This window comes from Pygoscelis adeliae, unplaced genomic scaffold (assembly GCF_000699105.1).
Source record: "Pygoscelis adeliae isolate BGI_AS28 unplaced genomic scaffold, ASM69910v1 Scaffold4, whole genome shotgun sequence".
Taxonomy (NCBI): Eukaryota; Metazoa; Chordata; class Aves; order Sphenisciformes; family Spheniscidae; genus Pygoscelis; species Pygoscelis adeliae.
Genome location: NW_008824986.1, coordinates 1954698 through 1981130, shown reverse-complemented (window position 1 = coordinate 1981130; position 26433 = coordinate 1954698). Strand labels below are relative to the sequence as shown.

At 36.4% G+C, this 26433-nt stretch overlaps 1 protein-coding gene across 1 annotated transcript; it reads right to left on the bottom strand.

The window, feature by feature from the left end:
- Positions 1-558: 558 nt before the first annotated feature.
- Positions 559-23879, bottom strand: RUFY2 (RUN and FYVE domain containing 2). Its single transcript, XM_009325809.1, has 17 exons — positions 23711-23879; positions 23097-23214; positions 21486-21587; positions 20054-20177; positions 17858-17919; positions 17189-17254; positions 15313-15382; positions 13973-14074; positions 13079-13195; positions 12324-12491; positions 10767-10864; positions 6680-6799; positions 4747-4876; positions 4052-4146; positions 2934-2982; positions 1904-1981; positions 559-1091 (listed from the first exon to the last, which is right to left on the bottom strand). Exons 1-17 carry the CDS (start codon positions 23838-23840, stop codon positions 948-950), a joined length of 1773 nt encoding a protein of 590 aa, XP_009324084.1. The 5' UTR covers positions 23841-23879; the 3' UTR covers positions 559-947.
- Positions 23880-26433: the final 2554 nt, after the last annotated feature.

Sequence of the window (26433 nt, the reverse complement as noted above, 5' to 3'; positions counted from 1 at the left end):
AAGAACCTTCCTGTCCAACGCAGAAAGGATGCGGTCCCCAGTATTTAATCCTCGTCTTTCTTGGTGGCAGATTCACTCTGCTTCTAGAGCTATACAGTGACTCCATGTACAAGCTTGAAAGCATGACTTATATGAAAATAATGCAAAGGTATTTGTTCAAGGTTACAGAAAATGTCAGGCAAAAATTTTGTGATGGACATCTCTCTTTTAATGGAAACATGGATAGGTCAAATTAATAGTTAATTTTAAAAAATAATTCGGCAAAATGCACCTTCCTTCATCAAGTGCCTAGAGGCACTGTTTGTTACCTGTCTGACAAAATCTTCCCTTATACCTGTGACTACAGAGTTGTCAGTGCAATATTCTTGGATGTATCAAATCTTGATAATTTAGGGGAAGTAAACAAATATGGTATTTGGCAATAACTTACCGGACCACTGCATTAATTGCATTATTTTTTTTAAATACAATTTAAAACTAGCTACTGCACAGTTTTGCTTCACAACAGCACATCACAGGCCCATTCGGCAGCAGAATTAGGTTGGACTTGTTGCAGACTAGCCTGTAAAAGCAGGTAAGTGTATCACCTTTTTCAAGATCATCATAACGACCAAGATACTCATCAAATACATGTTAACACTGAGTCTCCTCTATAAACTGCCCTGCTTCCTCCAAAAGAGCTTCTGAGCTATTTGTTAAGACTAAAAAATACAGATGACAATGTAACACATGCATTTTCTACACTTGGGTGCCATTTTCTCTACTTGTTTCAACAGGAAGCAGACAAGTAACTCCTCCATGATACCTTGAAAATGCAACTCTAAACTGCTTACCTGAAATTCTGGAAATACTGCTGTACATTCTGTAGTTGGGTTGGGGTTTGTTTTGTTTTGTTTTTACAGGATTAGCTAAATACCAAAAAGTAATAAATATCTTGTAAAATAATCTTATGGCACATTAGAAGAGCACCTCTGTATAAGCATTGCATGGCAGGAATCGCAGACCCGAACAGGCTTTGGTGAAGAAGGCAGAGGCAGTTCATTGTCGGAACAGGCATTACAGAAGATCTCACCACAGTTTCTACAATGATGCTAAATAATGGGGAGAAGATTGAAAATTAAAATTTACAATGGAAATATACTTGGTAATTGGATACCAATAAACAATATGCACAGAGCAATCCGAAATGTGATTCCTTCCACTTCTTTGGTCTGAGCATGGAATCAGTTTTCAAAAGATAATTCAACTAAATCCCAATCTATGATGCAATCCTAGACAGACCATGGTAGGTAGGTAGATAGATAGATAGACAGACAGATGGACTGTCTAGGACTGTATATATTTGTATTTTTTTATACTTTTTTTTTTATATATATCTATATATATGCTTTGCAGATTTCATTCAATCCCTGGATTAAGAACATACTCGTGCTATATAAAAATATAATATAAGCAATGATATTCAAGACAGTGGATGATTCTGTCAGGTAGCTAACTGAGATTTAACATAAAAATTCCTGCACACATTAATAAAGCATGGAAATTAACATCACATTTTACTTTAAAATGACAATAAACTCATAATTTCTTAGTCTATTGTATAAAAAAATGCCATAAAAAGACTTCCACATGTGTCAAATTCTAACAGTGCCAGAGCTGACAAGCGTTTGAGACGATGATTTCACAAAGTAGGTTGAATAATTTTTAAGTATGTTCCTTTGTGGCAGTTCACCAAAAAGCAGTGTTTCTTTTGAAATTAGGGCCCAGCTGCATTGTACATATCAAAGAACTAGAAAGATGCATTCATCTGAGTGTTGACATTTCATGCCACACCTCTAAGATAATTAATGCTTTCTTCATCACACATGTAAACAAGTTGGAAGAAATTTCGTTAAAGTTTTACCTTCCTTTTGGAAAGAGAAAATTCCTTTTCACATAACTTGCAATGTGTAGCCTCTTTGTCCTTCAACCAAACCTGGCCCTGGAGAAAAAATGATCATAACTATATGTATCTGATAAAGTTGAACTTTGGGTTACAGGGGACAAGACAAATCAATAGCAGTACATTTACTGCCTGAATTCCTTAATGCCCCGAGACCAGTATAATGTCACAAAGACACTCTAAAGCAGTACAAGACTGCTCCAAAACCCTGCAAAACCTTATGAGACAAGACAAAGCAGGAATAGGTGCAAAGAGAACGTGCTCGAGGTAGTAAAGCTGGTCAATGGCTGAGCTCAGAAAAGCAGAAAGGTATCCAGGTCTCAGAGCTGAAGCCCATTTCCCCACCCATCACATAGGAACAGTCCCCAAGATGCAGGGAAGCAAAACAAACAGGACAGTGTCAAGAACTGTTAATTCCCTTCTGTCTAAACTAATTAATAAAACCAGGAATCTGCTCAATAAAACCATTTCAGACACCTTTACTTGGACTGAAATAATACGCAAGGTGACATACCACGTGATCAAACGTGCAGACAAAATCTCTGCTCTCAAGTGCTCCCTGCATATCTTTAAGAAAGTTCCAAACCTCTTGACATTACAGATAGTATTTTATCAGCTTTGGTGCTACAAGTTTACTTAATTCCTAGGATGATCAAATATTTATTGATCACTGAGAAGTACTACATAATTTAAGCTCAGTTGGCTACATATTCTGTCCCAGATACACTTTGTAAAATATAGAAGGGTGTACCATTGCAAGAGAAGTGTCAGAATGCATAGCTGTACATCAAACAAGAAAAATCAAAAGCAACTGAGTATCTTTTTTCCCCGTGAGGTCACAGGGAGTCTGTGGTTCTCTCCCACTGGAGGAAATCATACAATGAGTCTCTTCTGAATAGTTGCTGTTGGAGAGAAGTCTTCTCACGCTTACAAAGTATTTCAAAGGGAACAGTCAAAAAAAAAGTTTCTCTTTCCTCCAAATACTACTAACCTGCAATGCTTTGTTCGCTTCTTTTATATCTTCTATTTTCAGCTTTGATCTAAAGAATAAGATAAAGCTATTTCAAACTTCTATATTGTCAGTTACGGTCTAACAACTTTAAAAGTTGTAGGTACTTAAAAACTTCTAAGCAAAGTACTCTGAACTTTTAGTTAGTATTTTATATTACGGCAGCATCCAGGAGATGCAATCAATATCACGCCCTGCTGTACTAAGCACTACACAAAGACAAGCTCTCTCCAAAGAGCTCAGAATCCTTTGAATGGCTGTAAATTTGCTTGGGGTTACGTGGATAAGAGAAATTTGTACCAGCATAGCTCTGTGCAAATACCTAAAGCTAGTGCACAGCATCGGTACAAAACCAGAATTTAAACTTCTGGTCTTGTACAAGACCACATCATGTCATTATGGAGAAACCGGCCTCCCCACAGCCATCCAGTGCCAACCCACTCAGAAGACTGAGTCACAGAATATATACTAAGTTACTCTATAGGGCATGAAAGTCCACACTAGTCACTGCAAAAGTACTTAGAAGACAGAGATCATTAAATGAAACTTCAACAACACGTAACAATAACAAGAGCTGTGCTCAGAGCTTATTGCTCACTGTAGTCTGAAGGGGTTTTGATAAGGTAATGCCTTACATCCTCTAGACTTAGCAACAATGCCCTATGATTGTCATACAGAGAATCTTCATCTCTTCAACAAAAGGAATCCACGAGCATGCATCCTCACAAAACAATAAGCACTGTCCTGCTGGAGCCAAAGCTGTTATCTTCTACTTGGGTTCTTCTTTGGGAACGCCACAACATGCAAACTAGCCAACCGTTTTCAATGCAAAACAACTCCTAATGCCCCCAAGCCCTTTTAAACTAGGATTTTCTGTTCAGAGCACTATAATTACCCATGAATTCACAGCTAGCCCACCAGCCAAAAATAAAAATAACAGACCTGACCTAACTAGACGTATTTCTTTTTGATAATTGGCTAGGTAATATTGTTGTTGTTGGTGGTTGTTGTTGTCCAATTCACATGATCACCAACCTATTATTTTTCTTAACTCAAGTTCATATGACAAAAATAATCATTATCATGAATAATGGAATTACTCGCTCAGCTTGGATGCCAGTTCTTGGAGAGCAGCTTCTTGGTCTTGACATATCCTTTTCAGTTGCTTGTTCTTTTCCTGAAGTTTAAGGAACTCCTTAAAACAAAAACCAAAACAAACAAACAACAAAAAAAACCCAATTATTCTCAAAATTGTATTTGCCTACTGCCTAGAATATTGCTACTACCCAAAGCTGATCTTACTGAGAAAGCCAAGTGAAGGAATGATCCATCACACTCTCTATTAAGATTCCCAAATCCAACTCGAACAGCAACAACTTGGGATTAAACACTCTTAGACCCCAAGAGATGAAGCATTTTTGCTTCTGCGGTCCTCTCCACGAAGAAAATAAAAACAATTGATTGCAGAGATCAACCACACTATATAGCCGTATATACCAAGCCAGAGAGAAGTTGAAGCACTTTCTGGCCTACGATGAGAAGACACAGTTTTCAGTACAACTGAGAAAGGAAAATGAGGATTTCATTTCTTCTTATTCAAAGCACTGAATGCTGATCTGAGGACTAAATGGGGAGTAAAAAAAAACTTTTTTTTTCCTTAATCTATTTGTAAGACTACATTAATCTAATCTTTCTTATCTGCTTGGAGAAATTCTTAAAAATACCATATCTAAGTCCATAATTAACTTTGCAGTCAATTTCTAAATTACTAGTCAAGTTTTATTGCAGAATTTACTTTTTTAAGGTTAATTATTTCTTGGGTCTCTATTCTCAGATGAGATACAGTTTCCTTTTCCTTTTGAAGATCATCCTCTAAGGTTTGCCGCCACTCTTTTTCTATCTTCAAATCTGTTTCCAGCTGAAGCCTAGAATATGCAAAACAAAAAAACCTATCACTGTGCACAACAGTATCGTTTTTAAAAAATAAAACCGAGTTTATTTCTGGGTGCAATATACTATTATCATAATAAACAAATTATCAACTTACACCTTTTCTAAAACAGAAATAACTTATCAATATCATAATATTTTAGACACCAGTGTAATAAATAAATAAAACAAGACACTGTCACTTAGAAAATGCTTTTAAAAAGAAATGTATTTGAAGGACCAAGAATATGGCATCATTTTGAAGAGCTGACCTTTGTAATAAATGAGCAAGAGAAGATTAACCACAAAATTCTAAAGTATTTTTAAAACATGCATAAGGGAAAGCCCCCTTAACCTTACATAGCTTGTTTCTAAAATAAAACGAACCAACCAACCACACTGCCATTGGTGATGCAGATGATGACTGTATGTATCTCTGGTGCTCATAAAAGTTATTTAATATTACACCCTTAGATGTGAATCTTTTATTTTAGACTAAGGCTTATGGCATTTTGAACAGAATTGAAAATAAAGGAGGAAGGACTTTAAATTACTATTTTTATTGAGCTTCCTACATAGCTGAGGTTCAACATAAAGAAGGATCTAAATTCTATTAGTTTAACTGGAGTCCAGTTAAAGGAATTAGGGCTACTCTGATGGAAGATCCACTCTAGCTGGAGTTTCACTATCAGTTTCATGGAAGAGTTGGTGTTTAGAATGTTACAGAGAAACCAAAGGATGGAAGCACACTGCTCAACCTTCTAGATCTAAATTGTGCCAACACAATAAAAGAGGAAAAAATCTGAGAGTAGTCATGCAAGGTTTTTTGATGGAAAACCTGTATCCACATTAATTTTCCTGTTTTAAAACCAAAACCATTTTTAAAGGAAAGACTTACATTTTGGGACACTACCTCAGCATCTGGCTGGAAAAGATCAGAAGTGAACATGACCTTGAGGTTTCAGAATTGCAGAATTCTAAGGCTGGGGTCTGAACTGTTCTTTTGCCAAAATCTGCAAAGATGACTGTGGTAGTAAAGTGAACATTTGTCATGACAGTTAAACAAGTTTATTAACATGCAGAGTTGTAAGAGAGGCAGGGTGGGCTAATAATTGGATTGGAAATCACTAATTTTTAAGTCCCAATCCTTGTTGTGCCACAGATTTGCACTGCCTTAAATAATTTACTTGTTATCTTTGCAAACAGGGAAAACACCTGCCCTTACGGGGAGCTTTTTACATTACATATTTATTTAAATCAGTACTGAAGGACTTAACAGGAGAAAGGGTAGAGGGTTGGCTTTTATATTACTTTTTAATACTTATGATTCCAGTGGATTTTTATTTTTTATTTCCTGCACAGTGATAAGTTAAACCACTTCTACCTTATCCATAAGCCTGATCAATTAAACTATTCTTATGCCATTTCTGTTTAAGTTTATACTACTACATACTTGTGGGTTTTGTTAAAAGTGTGTATTACTACTACTACACTATGTATTTTCCCCCACTTGTGATAACTTCCTTGTGAATTAAGGTGGCATTTTTAGACAAAAAATAATGCTGTTCTTCCCCCTCCTTTCAAGCTGCACACCATTTTAGAGGCGCCCAAAGGTAGCTTGACTTCCTTGGAATGGCATATTTTCTTCCACCTTGCCAGTACCTAACATGAAGATCTTTAGTATTTACATTCTGTTCAAAACCATTTATCAACAACCAGCCTGTATTAAGACACAGGACATATTGCAATGTAGAATGCTTACTGCTTTGTATTTTTCCAAACAGGAAAGATATACTTACAGCTGTTTCTCCTTCTGGGAAAACTCTTTCTGCAGACTTTCAGATTTAGTCACATATTCCTGTTTAAGTTTCTCATCCTCGGCCTCAGCCTCCATTTGAGCCTTCTCTGCTTGCTGCAATCTGGTGTAATTCAAATCAACTTTGGGTAAAACTGAAGCTAGAACTAGGGTGTAGAGGGTGAAGAAGACAAATAAAAGAAAAATGGGGAAATAGAAACATTTCTAAATAAAAACAAAGTTTGGGGGAAACTCACAAACTCAAACGAGAAATCCATACAATGCCTAGAGAACTAGCTCCTGTTTTTCCATACAGTAAGAGAGTAATCACTGTAAGTAATCACTGTTTTATTTTATGCTCATGAATAACAGATGCCAAAGCATGATGATACATATTTTAGAATTGAAGCATATACCTTAATGCTTTTTTTTTTCCTTTAGCATATGTTCATATGTTATTTTTGGAAGCTTTTTTTTTTTTTTTTAAATAAATCCTGTAAAAGTACTCGGCTTGTACTAATCACCCATGAAGACAGGGCAGAGCATGTGTTGTGCAAAAGCAGCTCAAAACAATTCAGGCATAAGGCTGAATACAGAGCACTGCAATCAAGACAGCAAAAAAACTTAACTAGCCTAATACAAGAAGACACACCCTGACAGGTCCCACTACATTTATAGAACTACCTCAACTACATCATGTCATGAAATTAATTTAAATAATCTGTATTAAAAATAATGCATTCTTACACTGGTTAAAATAGCTCCATACTATAGACAAAATAAATTAAACTAATTAATCAAGAAGTGAGAGATTTTTTTTTTTTTTTTAATCTTTCCTTTCTGAATTCCAGGAGTTTGTTTCTGCTTCAGTTAGCACTCCCCTCGGAATCCATTAGTTCACTGTGGTTCCTCTCTGCTTGGTCACCTCTTCAGTCCAAAAAAAGATGGATGTTAACATAACAAAAGTAAAGGTACTAAAATGGAACTTTTGCTGTACATGGCTACATCTGTCTTGATGAAAAAGCAGGAGAGTAAAAGAGCCTGTAAAATACCACCTGCTGCGCCTTGTTTAACAAAACTGTTTCAAGGGCCTCCCAGGTAAGTGATGGGAGAAATCTGTGATACTCTTGCGCTTGATTTTTCACTTCCCAGCAGCTAGCTGAATGCAGAGTAACTCACAACTCCCAATGTCAGTTACAAAGAAATGTAAGTCAGCAACATGTCTACATCTGTGCTTCTACTGATGAAGTTGCACCAGCAGGAGTTTCCAAAAGCTGCCAGTAAACAAATGAAAAAAGACTGGAATTAAACTACCTTATAAAGTGTGTACTATCTCATTCAACTCAACCAGTTGTTTTAAGAATGTTCCCAGTCACATTTGCAATGGTAGTGCACAGAGGGCCAAAACACATACGGAAAGGAGAATACTGGGAAAAAGCAGGGTCAATTTACTGGGCAAAAGAAGCTGAATGAAGCTACACAAGACAGTAACACCAAAAGCAAGTTAAAACTCTCCCTGAATCACAAATTAAACTGCAGTGTAGTTTCCACAACCAAGGTAGAAAGGGAGCTTGCTACCCAAGAAACACGCTAGCCAACCCAGGCTACAGCACCATCCTCTAGACTAGCACCAAGGCTAACTGCACCACTGTAATTCAGACAAATGCTGAGCTGGACTGAGTTCGCAGCAGGATTTGCGATTCAGATGACACTGAGGCAGATACTTGTTTGCATAGATGACCATGAGATGGTTAACGCTCCCATTTCCGCTATGGTCTACTTGTTTTATTCAGTGTTTCTGGTTTGGGTTTTCTTTGAGGATGGGAGATATTTATTCTTCTTTTTTAGCAGCCAACCCATGTTAAAGGCTCTTTCTGATTCCAAACCAAGGAATAAGGTAATGTACAATCACGGAGTAGAAACCCATTCTGTATTATTGCATCCTGCCCCCACTTTTGCAAACACATCCCCTTCTGCTGAAAGACCCTAAGTTTCCTTTCCCAGTCAACTTCCCCTCGACACTTCAGAGCAAACAGTGGGAAGCGCATCAAGGGCAGTCAGCAGCTAAAACTCTCTTACGTCTGCAGTGCAGGCAAGCAGCAACTCAAAGCAGAAATATGAGTTGTAAAGACTGCCTAATGATGGGTGGAGGGACAGAAAAGGGGTTGGGCAAAACCACAGGTTATGATTACAGTGTAGACAAAGCCACAGACAGGCAAGATCCTTAGTTGACAAACAAGTTCGACAAGTTCAGGATCTGGGCCCTGAATGTAAATCCTATTTATTACTACAACTTCCACTGCAGCTATCATGGTGCAGCTGTTCTAGGCAGGAGTCACAGCTACAAAATTTGCTAGAGCGTGCTGCCCTCCCTGTCTGGAGCCCTATCTAAGTCCAGGCTCCAAACACGTTTTAACTCTGTGAAAATATTTTACCCCACATCACGTCAGCAAAATGGAATTGTGCTTTAGCTGTTTTATCCCCAAACCCTGTAATTCTTCCACTGTACATACTGAACATATATGTTGACACCACCCTCTTTTTTTAAATATATTGTTCTGATACAGCACTCAAACCCCCTTCCCCCAAACTCTGTCACGCTGTTTAAGAAAACAGTGCTAGTTACAACCAAAAAACCCAACAGAGAGCATGCTTTTGGGGTAAATACAGCCTAAAAGTGAAAGAAATAAGCAGGGGAGAAGGGAAATACTAGTTAGAAGGGCTACTTTTTAAATCTATTAGTACCGTAAAGAATAGGAAAAAATCACTAGATTAGAAACAAATGTCATAAAAATGTACAGTCAAAGTAAAGATAGCTAACCTTTTAAAATAAACTTTGTTTGGCAATTAAGAAGTGATTAAATAGCATTATAAAACTAGCTTAGATTTGCTTAATAATAGTGCAATCTTTTTTTTTTTATCTTTTTTTTTTTTTTTAGGAGGGGTAAAATGAGATCGGAGATGATGTTCTTTCAGAAAACAAAATAGAACCCAGCTACGATCAGTTACAGTGCAGGATTTCTAATACCACTTTATATTTAAAATTGTAATTTTAGAATTCTTAAGGTGTATTTTATCAGTAATTATTTAAACACAACAGATCTGGAGGAGCTTTTAGAATGATATATCTTTGACAAGTTTATACTGGTGTTGAGCTTCATTGCTGGCACATTTGACGAATGACATTGCAATAGTCCTAGTTTGAGTTAACAGATCTTTGTCACTTCATGAATGCAGTGGACAAAAATCAAAGACAGATGAAGGCAGCAAAATAGTAAAAACAAAAATTGGGGTAAAAAGAAAAAGAAAAAAGAGGAAAAAAGGATGTCAATAAAAGAATATTCATGTCACTTTTTTTTTAAATACATAACCATGTTTTTCATAATCAGATTTAAACAAAAAAAAAAAGACATGTCAAACACCAACATGACAGGGCTTATGGATATGTTATATTTTACAATTAAAAAGATCAATGTTGTATATAGGCCACTAAATTAAAACATATGAATCACATTTTAATATTATGTAATAAATGTAGTCTAACCATAATGTAAATTCATGTACTGGAATTTTAGTCTTTCACTTTTCAACCTTTCAGTGTAAAAACTCATTACATCATTGAAAATAATGGTACTTCCAAAGCAACAGACAACAATTTCAAGAGCTTCAGCAAATACAGCAGTGATCCATTAAGGCATTAAATGTTTATATTAAGCACATGCTTAAGTATAAGCAAGATTAATGCTTTGGTTTCTATTGCATTTCATTCAGGTGGGGGGAAAAAAAAAAGAGGTAATAATGAATCAGAATTTTGAAACAGCTGAAAGAACAACTTTTGATATCAGCACAAAAACCTAGGACTGGAAGAAAAATGGTGGAGGAAGAAAAATGAAAGATTAAGTTTGTATTTAAAATAAGTGTATTTGTTGAAAAGAAAAAAAAAACAAACAGTAAAGCACTAGTTAAAGTTTCAGAAAGGTTCGTTTTAAATTTTCTAGTTGAAAGTTACATTTCAGTGGCAACTGTGTAGGAATGCAGTAAAATGTAAGGGGATGGAGAAATGAATGAAGAAAACAAAGATGGACCTGTACCTTTGTTCTAGTTGTTTCATAGTTGCATTAATTTGATTGGTCTTATCCTCTAATCGACCAATTATTTCATTCTTTTCTTTCATAGCATCTTCAGAAACCTGTGTTACAAAAAAGGTTAAAACTGAAGTAGGTATACATTACACTGTTACCTCACGGAGGTTTTTTTCTTCAATATCTAAAGGGAAAAATACTAAAATGGCTTCAGGTTTTGATTCTTTTTAAACATTCCAATCTAAAAAATGTAGCTGACAGTACTTAAAATTTTATGCCTAGCAAATTTGTAGTTTTGTACTTTGCAAGTGTAGATGCTATTTAATAAGTATACATTTTTCACTTTGGTTTCCTTTCTTAGTTAATCATTTTGCAAGTTAACTTAAATTCACTGATCATCGTTTTAAGTAGCTCATCAGAACCACACCAATAAAGAGCTAAGATGCTTAGTCCTGGAAATCCCTAAGGTTCTCCAACTCTTATCAAACTACCATATGCACCTAAAAATCTTTTAAGAATTTTACTAACACATTTCACAATTTTGATTGCTTGCAGAGCTGTTACAACCACAGCTTGAAGATCTAAATAAAAGGTAGAGCATTATCCTTGCTATACAGATCAACATCATCAACTGGTCCCTAAACAGCAGAGGCTGGGCATGACTAAACTGTTTTACTCTGCCCAGGAAGTGTATCTGAATGTCATTAAGCGAAATCAGTGTTACCCACAGCCTCCAGAAGTACAGCTTTAAAAGAAAAACAAACCCCTACAGACCCTAACATACTGAAGGACGTTCTCTTCTTATTTGTATTTCTCTTCCTCTAGTCCAGTTTCCTCACAGTTGCAGGTGGAAAAGTAGCATGCTTTATCCACCATCTCAATTATCTCTCTGCAACATCCTAATTTTTTTCCCCTGATTCTGCCAGATTTGACTGGTTTCTTGTGTTGTTTTTGATAACTTATTCCATAAATCAAATTTATGTTCTGCATAAATAATTCACTGCTAAACTTCCCTGGTGTTTGGTCATTTGTTAACTGCATGTTGGATCTCCGAGATCCATATTCTCCCAAAGCAGCATTGCATTGTTACAGATTTTCTTAATTTGTTAACAGATTAAAAAAAAAAAAACGTAATTAGCTTTTTACATTTAACACAACCTTGTTTTCCAAATGCCTTTCCTTGCTCTAAAAGTTCACATCTCCTCTTTAACTCCTTACTATGTGCCTACATTCTCTTGGGTTTTTTATGCAACGCAGGCCAAAAAGTGTCATTATCACTAGATATACTATTACTCTCTATTCCACACGGCACGTTATTAGGCCATGATCTTATTCTCATGCTCTTTTCTTCTATAAACCCACTAACATTAAGTGACTGCCTTAAGAACTGCTTTGTGTGAAATCATGCTTGGATCAGTAATGTTCCAAAATGACAAGCTGACCTAAGAAGCAGAAGGAAACCAAAAATTAAGGAAACAGCAGTATTTAACTAAACAAAATGGTAATGCATCTCTCTCACTCCAGTCAAAGTCGTTTCATCAGTTTAACAGCAGATTGTTCCTTTACCTGCAGCTTTTGGTACATTTCCATGTTAATTGCTTTAACTTCATCAAGCTGCTGTCGAAGGCCTATGAGGGTATCCTGCTTCTCATGGATGTCCTTCTCCAGCAACTTCATTGCAAGTTCTATCTCATGTTTCATACTAACTTGAACCACTAACTCATTCTCCATATCCTATAAAACACAAACACAATGCAACAGAGAATATTTAAATAATTATGCAACATTTTATCTCTGTTTTGAAAAAGACAAAAGCTAATTCTAACAGAGCTGCAGCACCACCTATTTCACCACTTCAGAAATTCTGCCCCTCTTTAATGTTGCAAATTATCCACTACATAAACATTACGCTCTCATGTACTTAGTGACCGATGTTGTTTTTTTAACTCCGGGAGAAGACAACTCACATTAGTCTGCCACTGTTGCATAGAGTTGCCTAAGTATTAATTACAAAAATAGAACTAAAGGATTTCACAAGATTTAGCGTACATACAGAGCATACAGCATTGCTAACAATTTGCCTAAAAATTTGTCAAAGAAAATGTATTTTCTTTACTATGCTTTAGCAACATTGTTACAGAAATATTGATGTATTGATTGCTTCGTTAAAAAAACCTTTTTATTACAGTCAAAGGCAATTAAAGTTGATTAAAGGCAGCATCTAAGCTCAGCAAAAGCAAAACAGAAATATTTATATACTGACTCTTCTCAAGCATAATATTTTCTAGAAGTGCTGTGTAATCCTAGAAAAGAACACTTACTTGTCGAAGTTGTGATTCTTCTCGAAGCTGTCGACGTGCTTCATTGTACATTTCATCTAAACCCTGCCTGGAGTGTTTGTATGTTTGAAGTTCTGCTTCAACATCCACTTTAGTTGCCTACAAAGATAGAGAGAATCTATCTTTCTTCACCACAAGTTTAGCAATTAATAGCATAAATTTATCACTTGTGGGAAAAGAAAAAAGCTTAAAAATACATTCTCCAAGCACAGTACAAACATGGAAAGAACTGTTTCTGCTATGCAGTCATCAGTTTTATAATGAGAATTGAGTAAATCTAGCAAAACAAACATCTGTACTGCAGTACAGTCCTCCTTCAGTAAGTCACTCTAATACACAACTGCTTCAGTACTGAGCAATCCAAACACCTGCTTAACCTGTGCTTTTACCAATTATCCTGTAAAACACATACAAGAAGTTACATATGGAGCTACAAATCACAGCTTAAAAAAAAAGTTCAGCAATTGGATACACGATTACTCCAAATGACATTCTATATAATGAGACAGGTCAGAATAGACAGTTTGCCAACTAAAACACACACTATTTTGACAAGACTTTCAGATAATATTGCCTTAAATGCTCTTAGATGTAGCTTACAGTCTACAGAAAAAAAGGAAGAAGGGAAGAAAAACAGAAAGAATACAAGGAAAAATGTTACAAAATTTGCACATGGTTATAAAACAATCTAGTGTCCTATAATTTTGATATATTTATGCCATTATAAAGCTTCACAGATTTAATAGGTCCTTTCCCTAATAAAGGTTGTTTTTGATTTGGCCCAGCTACTGATTACTTCAAGTTGCAATGTAAGAACATTTGAATGACAATGAACCACATGACATTACTACGTTAAATGTGGTAAAACTGACATACCTCTAGATGATGCTGTGTTTTCATTAAAATAAGAGTATTTTCACTCCTTAATTGATGGTTTTCTTCCTGAAGTTTAATTATATTATTTTTGGCTATCGCTAACTGAAAAGAAAAAAAAAAAAGGGGGGGGGGGGGGGCCAGGAAAAGCAGCGTGACCTCTTTTGTGAGTGGAAATAAAGAAAAAAATGTTCTGATGAATGCAAGACCAAGACATTCTCTGCTGTATTCTCATAGTCTACCAAACAGAGGTTTAATTGTTTTTAAAGAAAACATAAAGCTCCTGGTTTTAGTAACAAGTCACTTTCATTACACAACAGCATGCGTATTCAAGATACTTCATTATTTCATGTCTGGTAAAGAATATGCTTTCTTTTCATTGCTTCATTATGACTTAAAGACCCTCAATTCCCTTTCCTCATCCTAATTTTTTTCTTTCTATTTGGATTCAAATATATCCAGTTTTGTTCTTTTTTGGACATCTTAATATATCATATGGAGCAATTTACCGAAGAAAACCTCTCCCTGATGAAAAGAAAACATATTTACAAAAAAGGAAACATTATAACTGGGCCCTACAGTATATACCTTAATGTCAGAATTATAAGCCAGCTGATCAAAATAGGTGGACAATTGAGTTGAAGGCTTGTAAAGGAACCAGAATACTCTGAGAATTAACACTTAGAAAAAATGTTTTCCCTCTATCTGGATACATTAATACCCAGAGTGAGCTAGCTATCCCTTCAACAGCTGAATTTAGACATTTCAATTTTCCACTTCATTAACTATTTCTCAAGCAGCTCAGATTAAAAAAACTGTACTCTCTCTTATAAAGCTAAAAATATTGGAATCTAGTCAAGCAGCAAAGATAACCCAAAATATAGGATATAAATACAAAACCAGAGCTAGACAAGTCTAAAAACTGTATATAAACATATGGTAAATAAGCAAGAAACAATCCTTTGGCTAAAGCTGAGAACGGTAACAGAAATTGCTTGGTGAACTACTTTCTGTCTCTTTGTAGCAACTGGTGTCATCCATTATGGACTAGTCATCTGCACAAAATCACACTGACAGCTGGCATTAAGAAAGGCTTCTCTCCTGGTTTTGTCCAAAGAGGGAAATTGCCATGTTCTACAGAATTAATTTACTGATGCTGCAGGCTACCTAGGCAAGCTGACTTCAAATGCCTGCATCTACTGCACCTTTTCCTCAAGCCAAAATAAAGGTATTTGAACATATTATACAGAACTTACATAGATTAAAATAATTTAAGTATATTTAGAAAAATAGTGTTTGAGAGTAAATAATATCTATTACACATTACTAAAAGAAAATAATACCTCTTCGATCAGTTTAGTGTTTGATTTCTCTAGTGAATCAACTCTTGCATGTAGACTGCTAACTGTGCTACTGAAAAAGAAAAAACATTATTCAAAATTACATCAAAACTCATTCAACCAAGCTCAAAGGCTTTAATGCGAGGTACAATGATTAATGGTTAAGTGCTAAAAGGTCTGCTCCCATTATTTGAGGTTTTCCTAAATATAAGAAAATTAGTCTCCCTTGTTGAACATTTATATACTTCTTTCCAACTCCCAATGTCATCCCTGTCACTTAAACTCCTGGTTTGGTGTGACTATACATGTATTCTCCCTTTCCTTTATCCTCACAACTATATTGTATCCAAACGTTTAATGAGTTCCCTTAAAAGACAGTTTACAATCTTCTTGGGTTTTTCTCCCCGTATAACGAAACCATTCTCCAGGTTCTCTTCCTCCAAAACCCATTTATTTCACAAAATTATTTGCTTCTCCACATTTTTTGAGATTTATCCTCAGGCTACCTCTTTCTTGATGCTTCTTGACTTCATTTAGAAGCCTCATCGGACTTTTACTCTGTTTTTTTAATTGTATCAAACTACATACAGGCCTTCTCCATTATCTGAGTGCCTATTTCTGCTGTAAGCACACTTTTTTAGGCTGCACTTCACACGCAGAAAAAGAAACCCTATTCTGTAACACCATTTACTTTTCCACGTACTTCTACTGTGGTGTTACTCAGAAGTTACCAGTTCATTAAGAATGGCAAGGTAGAACAGATTAATGCATTTTAGGATGTCTGGAAAGGAACAGCTGACCTGAAATAAAACAGGATAGTTGGTGAACCACTGGTTTGCAAGTAATTCCATGCATAAACCAGTGTACAAGAACATACTCAATACACAGAGGCTCACCTGAATAATGACAGCTACCATCACAGAAACACCACTATTCTTAATTGTGATAATTCCTTTCTCCTGCTTAACTTTCATTCTGCTCATACTTGACGCACTCAGTTATTCTGTCCTGTTGAAGGTTGATGCTCAGTGGCTGACACAATTTCAGATCAGAATACCTTTACCCCAACTGTAGCCATATAGTAACTAACGATCAAGATTACCAGCATTAAAAATGAAAAAATACAATTACATTTCAAAAAGGGATCAAGAAGATCAGCTATACTACAGATTCTACAGAAGTTCTTTGTGGGTTTGTTGTTTGGTTTTGGGGGTGGGTTTTTTTCTTTTTTTTAGCTCCTCACACTGTTTAATTTTGTACAATACTCCTCAGAGAATTACAATCACTGTTCCTCTATTTGTACAGTAACACACACAGTGGTGGACTAGGTTTGCTCTATCCAGCAAAGTAACAGGGAAAGGCTGCTTTCCTGAAAACTGTTTTTACAGGAACCACAAACTACAATGTGTAAGTAGTTTCCAGCAAGCAATGAACCTATTTCAGTTTTGGTCCTAGGCATTAAAGTTACAAACTAAAATATTATGAAAGACAAAGAAACAAAAACATGTGGATTCACCCAGAACACTCAATACTACTTTTTGAAAACCGTTAAAGAGAATGCAGTTAAAATCCAGATCAAGCTTTTCATTCCTGTGAAGTTATGAATCGTGAGGACCTTGATCAGTTTTGGCCTGCTGTTTTTCATTTCTTTGAAGAATAAAGGTTCTGACTGTCAAAAACAAAAGCATGAAAACTGAGACTTCCTGAGTCTCTCCAGAAGAGCATATCCTTTCTAACTTCATTATGTCCTCAATCTAAACATGAAGAATTTGCATCCCTTTCTCTGAACTTCTCTCTCACAAAGCTGTGGTACAAAAGGAATTAGAGGTGTTTTACCTGTAAGCCTGGACTGACATACATACTTCAAAATAATACTTACTTCAGTTGTCTGTTTAGTTCTTCAACATAATTCTTTTGGTCCAAAATTGCAGCAATCTGTACATTTCTAAAGCAAGCACATAATAAAATTAGCTTTAAGAAAATGATGTAGTGAACTATGTACTGAAAACATACATCTCTATCACATGCAAATGTCCATCTTAATTGTGCTTTTTAAAAAAAAAGGAGGAACTTCATCTCACAATCATGAAGTAACAACATGTAAGTTATTGACATCAGTGAGAGACAAAAAAACCCAATGCTTTAATTGCAAACAATTTCTCTACTTCAAACACAAGAACATGTACAGTCTCAAAAGAAAAAGGATGTTTATTTGCTCTGCCATAACTCTGGTTCTTTGATATACTGACTAAATCCCAAGGTGAGGGCTTAAAGGTTAGCAGGTTCTTTTTCACTGCCGCCTTGCAATCTTCCAATACTGTCCATCAGGTAAAGGAAGAAGGTAATGTTGCTGAGGCTTGCTTCAGAGTGCAACTATTCGTCCAGCAAACTAGTAATACAGAACAATGTAGCGTACAATTTTTCTCAACACTGCGAGATCAGAAAACTTCATCTTCAGGGAACCTGACTTATTGCTACAAAGAACAGGACACCAGTCAAGAAATCATTTGTTAACATGCAAAATCTGAGGTATTTGGTGGGGACATACCTTTCCTTACCCCCAACGTCATCATCACTCTTTAAATACATAGAGAAATCAATCACCCCAACCTAGGGGAAAGCAAATGTACAGAGTTTCATATCATACAAGTAACTGCTGTTGATATTCATGGTCTTGTATCTACATAATTACTAAAACCTCAGTTACATCAGCTTTTTTAAGATCGGTCCAGTTTCAGCCAGAAGCTCAAAAAACTGAACCGTAACATTTTAAACAAGATTTTTTTTTTTTTAAAGCGTAGTCTCACGTATTTGTCAAGAATTATGTTACCTTTGAACAAAATTAACAATGTGCCAGGTACCAAATCCAAAAGAAAAGATGACTTCTTACCTGTGACTAAGCTTAGCCAAGAACTTACTGGAAGACTTTCATTTGGGGAATTATCAGATACTACTCAACCCTATCACTGATTGAGCAGACTTGTGATAATTTGTCTGTAGTGTTTCACATGATTTCCTATCACAGCACATCTCCCAAACTGATGTTTCCCCCATGTTTATCTTTTCAATACTCTTTGCCAAATAATGCTACCTCTCCACACTTGCTGATTCCCAGGTGTGCCAGCTCAACTGCATTCATTTTTTTAAACCTTCTAAATCTGAATCTAATTAATTTATTTTCTATTCAATTGTAATTCAATCATATATAGTATAAATAACATTACCATGAGTTCTGCTTCCAACTCTATTCATGAACCTCTAACAAAAGTATTTAACCACATTTGCTTTACCAAAACCCTTCCTTTTTGGTCTCTAGCAGCCTCTTTACAAAAGTATTTCAATTTCTCTGATCTACTGCTTCCTTCTTGAGCTCTCTTTAGCTTCTGAATACAAGTAACTTGCTTAAGTCTAACATTTCCTTGGTTTGTACAATGCTCTCCTGTCAAGTTTCCTATGATGGTCTTCTACTTGTTCTTTCCATATCTTTTCTAAAAAGTCTCTCCCCCAAAAGCTTTTTAAAAAACGTATTTTGCCTATTAAAGTAAAATACTCTCTCTAAAAAAGTAAAATGTTATCTCTATAGAGGTTACTTTGTTTTAATTCTCCCTGGGTGCATAGACACGTTTCACCATCAAATGGCATTCTTCTAACATACCAAAACTATGCTCCTGGATGCGACTTCCATCATCCTTCAGAAGTTTCTCTTTCTGCTCAGTACAACTTGCTTCTTCTGGCTTTTCTGAGAAGGTGCCTTATTTACACTCTTCACAAAAAGAATTACTCTAAAATCTCATCTGGACAGCCACTACTACCTTCTCAAATCAAGTTTTATGTCCCATCATATAGCAAAGCCACCAAGTGACCTAGATAACAAATGTGTAGCTAGCAACAGATTTTGTGATTTATAATACACACAATATAATTCTCAAGACCACGTTGATAAGTTTTATATAATTACAAGCTTTTTAATATTATGTCTTCTGGTACGCAAGATCAGTGCCTAGAACATTAGATAGTAACTAGAATGAACAATCTAAGACAAGTTAACCCTATGATTCACATTCTTTGCCATAGAAATTGCTTTTTCATCAAATATATGCTGAAATACAGTAAATAATCACTTAAACTATTATGATTTTTTTCCACAAAGAAGCTGGACAAAAGCAATCAGGACTGAACACAGCCTACATTTATTTATAAATACTTGTGCATCTGCCTTTAAAAATAATCCGTCAAGATTTTCTCGGGAAAGATCAGAGTCCAAAGTCAAAGCACTTTGCAAAGGAGGAAGAATTCTAAGTCTTGTTTTGTAGACTGAAAGCAGTCACCCTCTTATAAGGTCTTTTATTACACTACACGAAGCAAGTTTTTGTTTCAGGTTCTTGAAACATTCCTATTATGAATGAATGAATGAATGAACTGATCACAGACCTATACCTCTCCCGCAAAGGAAAAGGATGTTACACAATTAAGATGGAAAGAACTCTGCATTGCTACTATTGCATCCATTTGATGACGAAGCATAAAACTTTATCCTTGCACTCTGACAATTATCACCATCTAAAGGTCTGACCCAACTGATACTGAAGTTAATGCAACAGCCCCCACTGATCCAGGAGCTGGATCACACCCTAAACAGTCTCCAGTAAGATTTCTGACAAGTCACAACTCCATAGTAACAAAATTCACTGTACATAAAAATCTTACGGATTGCATGTACGTTACTTTACCTGTATTGACTTACTTGTGAATCTAGGTCTTCTCCCTTCACACACAGGTTAGCATCTATCACATTTAACCCAACTAATAGCCCAACAATAACTGCTCCTTCTTCCTCCATCATTAGTGCATGATACTCATAAAATTCACTGTTAAAGAAGAAAATTGCAAGTTATTGGTCTATTCAGTATATTTACATGCAATAAATTAATAATAAGTGACATCTAAATCTGAATTGTTTCTCTTATTTTAGCCTTACTCCAACATTCTTAAAGATGAACTGGGTCTGCCCATATTTTCACCTCATAAATATTTAAAAATTGAAAGTTCATGGTTTGTCTCAGAGGCTATTAGAGCTACTACCTTTGGCTCCAGAAATCTGAGCCACAAGCTGCTGGAGGGCCGGGAAATCTGCAGAGCAAGACTTATTTTGCCTTTTGAGAAGGGGAAAAAAAAAAAAAAAAAAAGGCTCTTCGCTTGCTATTAGCCACTTTTGAATAGAATACTGCAACAGATGGATGTTTGGCCACATTGAGTCAGACAATTCCTATGTTGCTAAAAAACACTAGAGAATGCAAAAGAAGAATGGTAAAAAGTTTACCTTGTGTGAAAAAAGGTCTTGACTTCCATGAACACATGCTCGAAATTAAAGAAGCCAAGTAAGAGATTAAATGGGTAAGAGAAGAGAAACGGAAAGGGCTGAAACGCTGAAAGGTTTTTAAAAGAAAAAAACCCCACTAAACAACAGAATACCAACATTGACTTCTTCCTCCTTGCATTTTTTAGATAAACTTTTAGACTCCATGAAATAAACTGTGCTTTCAATGGAAAAGTCCATAGCTGTTGAACACCAATGTCATCCTGACATACCGGCATTATCCAGGCATACAAGAGAAGTCTTAAAAATACGTATAGGTTATAGAACTGAAATTAAGATGACAAGGTTTTTTTCCCTTTGTGCTTCAACTACCCCATCAGAAAGGAGAAGTTACACTAGAAGAGAGCAATGCCAGTTTTAGAACTATGAAAGGAAAGGAAAGTTGAAGGCAATCATCCTCCATGCAATGGCAGCTCAGTAGGAAACCATGCATATGGTAGGGGTGAATTCATTTCCTCTCCAGAGGCTTCTAGTCCGTACTCCACACGGCGGAGGAATGCAGCAGGAGCCCTTCCCCATCACCCTCATGTATGAAAGAATAGTCAGGCATGTTGCAGAAGGCTCCCCTATGTGATGGGGAAGAAAAATCTCTTCACCTGTCCGCTGGCCCTCAATCTTGATGAGGCAGCAGTGTTTGGTCCCTCTACCCTGAGGACTGGAAAAAATCAGCCCACAAGCGAGTAGCTACACCTTGCTACACTAAGGATACATTAAAAAGTAGCAAACAGAAAATATATTTTTTTTCAGGATACTAAACCTCTAAAAATAGACTATAAACAAAATCTACTTAATTGTTTACCTGAGAAGATCTCTCTGAATGATTAAACAGCGAAGATAGTCAGCCATTTTCTTCTGCATTAGTGCTAACCGTAACCAGGCCCGGGCACGGCCCAGTGGTGTTCTGAAAAAAAGGGCATGAAGACAAACAGTCCGAAATCAACAATATATCAATTAATTCACTGTCTTAAATATCTTATCAGTCTATTGGTACAGCAATTGGTATTTCTGAAAAGGTATTTTAAACTACTAGTTGAGCAATGCAGTCTGGGAAGCCATAATGTCTAGGCTTTGACTCCAAGCTTTGGGATAATATCAGAAAAATTTTCATCAACTCAGCTGGGCTTGGGAGCAGACCCTGGAAAGAACAGGAATAGAGAAAGCACAAGCGCCTGACAGTAAAATTAACTGTTTTGTTCAGAGAGTGAAAACATGCAATTTTCTACACACTGTTGTATTTCAATGTGCTTTGTTCTCACACAGTACATGGCTAGCAGTATGGAAAGAATTTTTAAGAGTGGTGCTGTTTTCCTGTAAGTACCTTCCTCTTAACCTGACAGCGCCTGTAAAGATAATCTTGAAAGTCCTGTTTCTAGCTGAAGCAAAATGTGTGCCACAATTCAGACTCCTTTCTGCAACTTGCTTATGAAGTCTTCAGAGGAATTGTGAGAAAAGTAACTGAATGTCCATTACAACTCATCACGCAAGCTTGCCTTCCCAATCCTATTCTCTGGGTCTACACAACACGTACTGAATTCTAGCTTTAACTCATACTTGTTTACAAACTCAGGGGTATCTTAGAAAGACAATTCAAAAAAGAAGAAAATGTATGCAACTAGCAAACTTTAATAACCATCAAATTAAACCTAGACCTTTAGATCCTCCTCTTCTAGTGCTTGCACACTTAGAAGCGGTAAGCACATAAATGCAAAAAAAAAAAAACCAAAACAAAAACCTGCATGCTGTATCAGGACAGGAAGAATGTAACACATCTAGCAAAGGGTATTATTTCACCTGGCCTGATACAAGAGTAAATAACAATTTATATACCTATGTGCTTTAAATAAGGTCTAAAGTTATAAATTATAATCCTTATGTGCCATATACCAATCACAGTGTAACCAAACCCTTTTGGAATTTAATGTACGGCCAATTATGAAGCTAAATACAAAAGCAGAGTGCAGAGGAATGGGAGAAGATTGTAATTCACAGCATAAATTTACATTTGAGAAGGATCCTACACACAAGAATCTGAAAAGCTGCCTAATACTTTCCTCTTCAGTATGTTACCTTTTGTTTTTATACAGCCTTTGCTGACTAGACCTCATGTGTTTGCTGCAGTTCTAGACTGCAGACTTTTTGATACACAACCTGTTCCTTTTTGCACCACTTTTGTCCACCATTCAGAAACCTTTTCTCCCAGGAACATCAGAAAAGAACATAAAAATACTACTTTTTTTGCTGTTTTGTGCAGAACATGAAAAGCTAGCAGGATTCATTCACCTGTGCTCTCCCCCAGTATAATGTGCTAGCTGTTCAAAGGCTTGATTAATGCCAAATGAAATCATGAGACATCTGTAGGTTCTCAACCAGGTCCTTTATTTTCTTGCTGTATTTCACCAATACTACTTACTTAAGACCAGGCAAATCTCTGACACTTGCTGCTATTTCCTCAGCTTCTGGATATAATTTCTCCACAAGTTCCAGAGGACCCCAAATGGTTTTATTGTAACTTAGAAAGGATTTTCTTACTTTGAAAGAAAAATTAAGTAACTGAATTAATTTAAATTACTGGAGTAGCTTCCTTCAAAATAGCTGGTGTGGCGAAAGGGTTAACTGCTGAGCCTAGACTTCCAGACAACAGATAACTGCAACACTGGTTAGACCACCAGTATCCAAAGCCATCTTCCAAATTACTTTGCTGTGAACATAAAATTGCTGTGCTAGAACAAAATAATATGAAAAGGATGACTGGCTAAAAATATAAGCTACATACATACATGCAGTTGTGGTAATCCCTGGACCATTTACAACAAATGGTATACAAAAGAAAAAGTTGGTAAATGTGGAAATATATGTTGTGAAGTATTAATAATGACACTGTTAATTACAAAAGGTGACAATTTATGTATTTTCTTCACTTCTTAAAGCAACATAACACACTCTGATTTTATCTCATTCAAGAAAGAAAGGAAGAAAAATGGCATGTTTGGGATGAGAAATATGCAGCTAGAGCAATTACCACACCTTTAAGGCCATGCTTCAGGCAGTGCTCCATGACTACAAAGAACTGCTGCAAAGGTGGATAGTCAGAATCCAGAGTGCGGCCAAAGCTCAAAGCTGATTCAATGAGTCCTTTGATACTCAATTTAGCCATGTTCAGTAAATTTGCTCTTTCTACGGCTGTAGGGTCCTTTACAGCTAAGACAATAAAGAGAAAAAAAAGTTACGGTTCAAGTTTTAGAAGAGATGCAAAATAATAAAATGCTTCATGGCCACCTTGTTCAAAGAAAAACTTACCTTAATCTAGATAAACTCTAAGGAATAATTTAGTAAGTGCTATAAACCACCATGTTATAGAAAAGCATCCACTCCTACAAACACCCTTACAGACCTTACATTGTTTTAATAGGTGAATGAAAAAACAAGGCCGGAAATGTCAGTTCTCAGGTACTGTGTTGTCTCAGTACATCTCGGAAGCAGTCAGTAACTGCAAATTAACACAGGCATCAATGTGTGTGCTCAAAAGTTCTGCTGCATAACAGCAATCAGTGCCCTTAACATGATATCAAAGCAGCATTCCTATTAATGTAAGTATCTATTTGGTGTATTATAGTCCACCTACAGAAACAGACATCATACTTCTTATATATAATCACTTTCCACTGTAGTCTTAATTTCACAGTGACATAAACACATGCTTTTCTTCTTAGGCTGTACATAGTCTCAGCCAGTAAACCTGGAGCAGTTTCAGGAAAATATTACATACTACATACTGAAATTTCAGTTTCTCATATAGCTAAAGCTAAAAAATATTTTCTACACAGGAAAGTTTAAGAACTAAAGGTTTTGCTTTAACTTAAAAATATTTTTGGTAAACTTTACAAAATGTACCACATAAAAATACATTTGGGGATTAAATCTAGTCAGTAAAAACCCCATAGCTTTTTAAAATTATCTTAATTTGACAGAATGGACAAGGTTCCCCTTCTTAGAGTTCCTGCTACTGACACCAGCGTTCAGGAGATTCTTAGTTTATTTTCATTTGTAATGAAGCAGTTCAAACATTCAGGCCACCCTCTATTTTGCCAAACTGAAACAGAGACAAAACAACCCTCTGTTTGTCACCATGATCAAAGTAACTTGGAAAGAAGCAAAAAAAGTTGATGATTTACTGTTTTCTGCAATTAAATCTAACAAATGAAGTAAAAAACAAATGAAGAACACAGATAATCTTTTTTTAAGACACTGAGACACAGATGCCAAAGTATCTATACAGATTTGTGTCTAAGAAAAAATGTGAGCCTCTTCCGCTGCAAATTTGTGTATTGGTATATGACCTTATGTCTTTGCACATCAGAAAGCATAAAGAACTGTATACATCAAAGCCAAAACCAAAAAAAAACAAATCATTGTAACAAATGGATACTTTCTAGGTTCCTCAAACAGCAATGAAATGACTTGTCTCATTTCTTACATACCACAGCTTTAGTTATTTAGGTGTTATATATTAGAAACTTAGAAAATTACTTTCTGATTTTCCGTATTCCTAACTACCTGTCAAATATCAAATTACCATATTACCATACAACCTAATCTATCTCAGTTTTCTAGGAAAAAAAAAAAAAAGACTGAGATGATGTACCTGAGATAACCTTAAAAACTACTTTTAGAGTCTCTCAATTTACCAGTATTTCAACAGAAAACACTAAAAGATGTTAGAAGACACAGCAGACACTTAGCAACAGTGCCCTGGCAAAAATTTACCCAGTTAGCAGTCATGGCTCCCTAGTTTGTCTCTTGCCTTCCTGCCTCCCCGCTCAGCTGCTGGGGACCGAACCAACCCTACCAAAAGCAGCACCAGTACCCGTGCCTGGAACAGATAGAGGCATGCAACAATAGGAGCGTTTCTGTTGGTAAAGCTTATGTCAGACTTCCTGCTTTTTTATTAGGTTTGCTATCAACAGTACTAAATCCAAATGTTATCGTAGAAAAAGCCTTGTTCGATTCAAACTTCAGGTGGATAGCTCTCCCTCACTACATATTCAAGTTTATTTCCCCAAAGGCATCTTACAAATTCCTTTTTCAGGTGACCTCATTTTGGATTTTGGAGCTGATCCTCCCCACAGACAGACTTCCACATCTACTGTCTTTTTAACTGTCAGCCCTCTTGCCTGGTCTTTCTGAGGCAGAAACGCATTTTAGGTCTGTTTTAAAGCATGGTCCTCCTGCACATAGCTGTTTTTCTTCACCTACTTCTTAAAAAAAAATCAAGATTTAGAATTTCATATAGCATGTCTTCTAGTAACTGCTGGTCAGGGATTGTATGGGGTAGACTGTACATACATGGTGCAAAATGAGCTCTGAAGGGTCCTGAAGTGTTCTTCTCACCCCAAAGCAGCAGCCCCAGAAGGGACTATTTGCAGGTGGCATTGATGTCGCCAGCTTCACCAGAGTCTGACTAGCAAGGCTTGGCCTAACAGACAATATTCCTCTCCCAGCTTGGATAAGCAGGCAAACCCTTACTGCAAACTGTGCAAAAACACCCCCGAGCGTGTAGTCGCTACGGCTACAGGCTGAACAAGGTCTCCTTGCGCCACCCGACAGCTAGCAGGAAACAAGTATTTTTCTCCGCTAAAGCGTGCTCGCCGGCACGAACCCCTCCGCCTTCCCACAGCGCAGCCCCCCGGCACCCCCCCCGTTCCGATGGGCGCCGGCCGCGCCTCCCAGCGACTGGGAAGGAGGGAGAC

What these genes read in the sequence shown, in the direction of transcription:
- RUFY2 (XM_009325809.1), bottom strand. Translation starts at nt 23,840, where the DNA reads ATGGCTAAATTGAGTATCAAAGGACTCATTGAATCAGCTTTGAGCTTT. An exon ending in AAGAATCACAACTTCGACAA is followed by an intron (nt 12,492 to 13,078) that starts GTAAGTGTTCTT and finishes TGTGTTTTATAG; the next exon opens with GATATGGAGAATGAGTTAGT. An exon ending in ATGAAACAACTAGAACAAAG is followed by an intron (nt 6,800 to 10,766) that starts GTACAGGTCCAT and finishes GAATTACACCAG; the next exon opens with ATTGCAGCAAGCAGAGAAGG.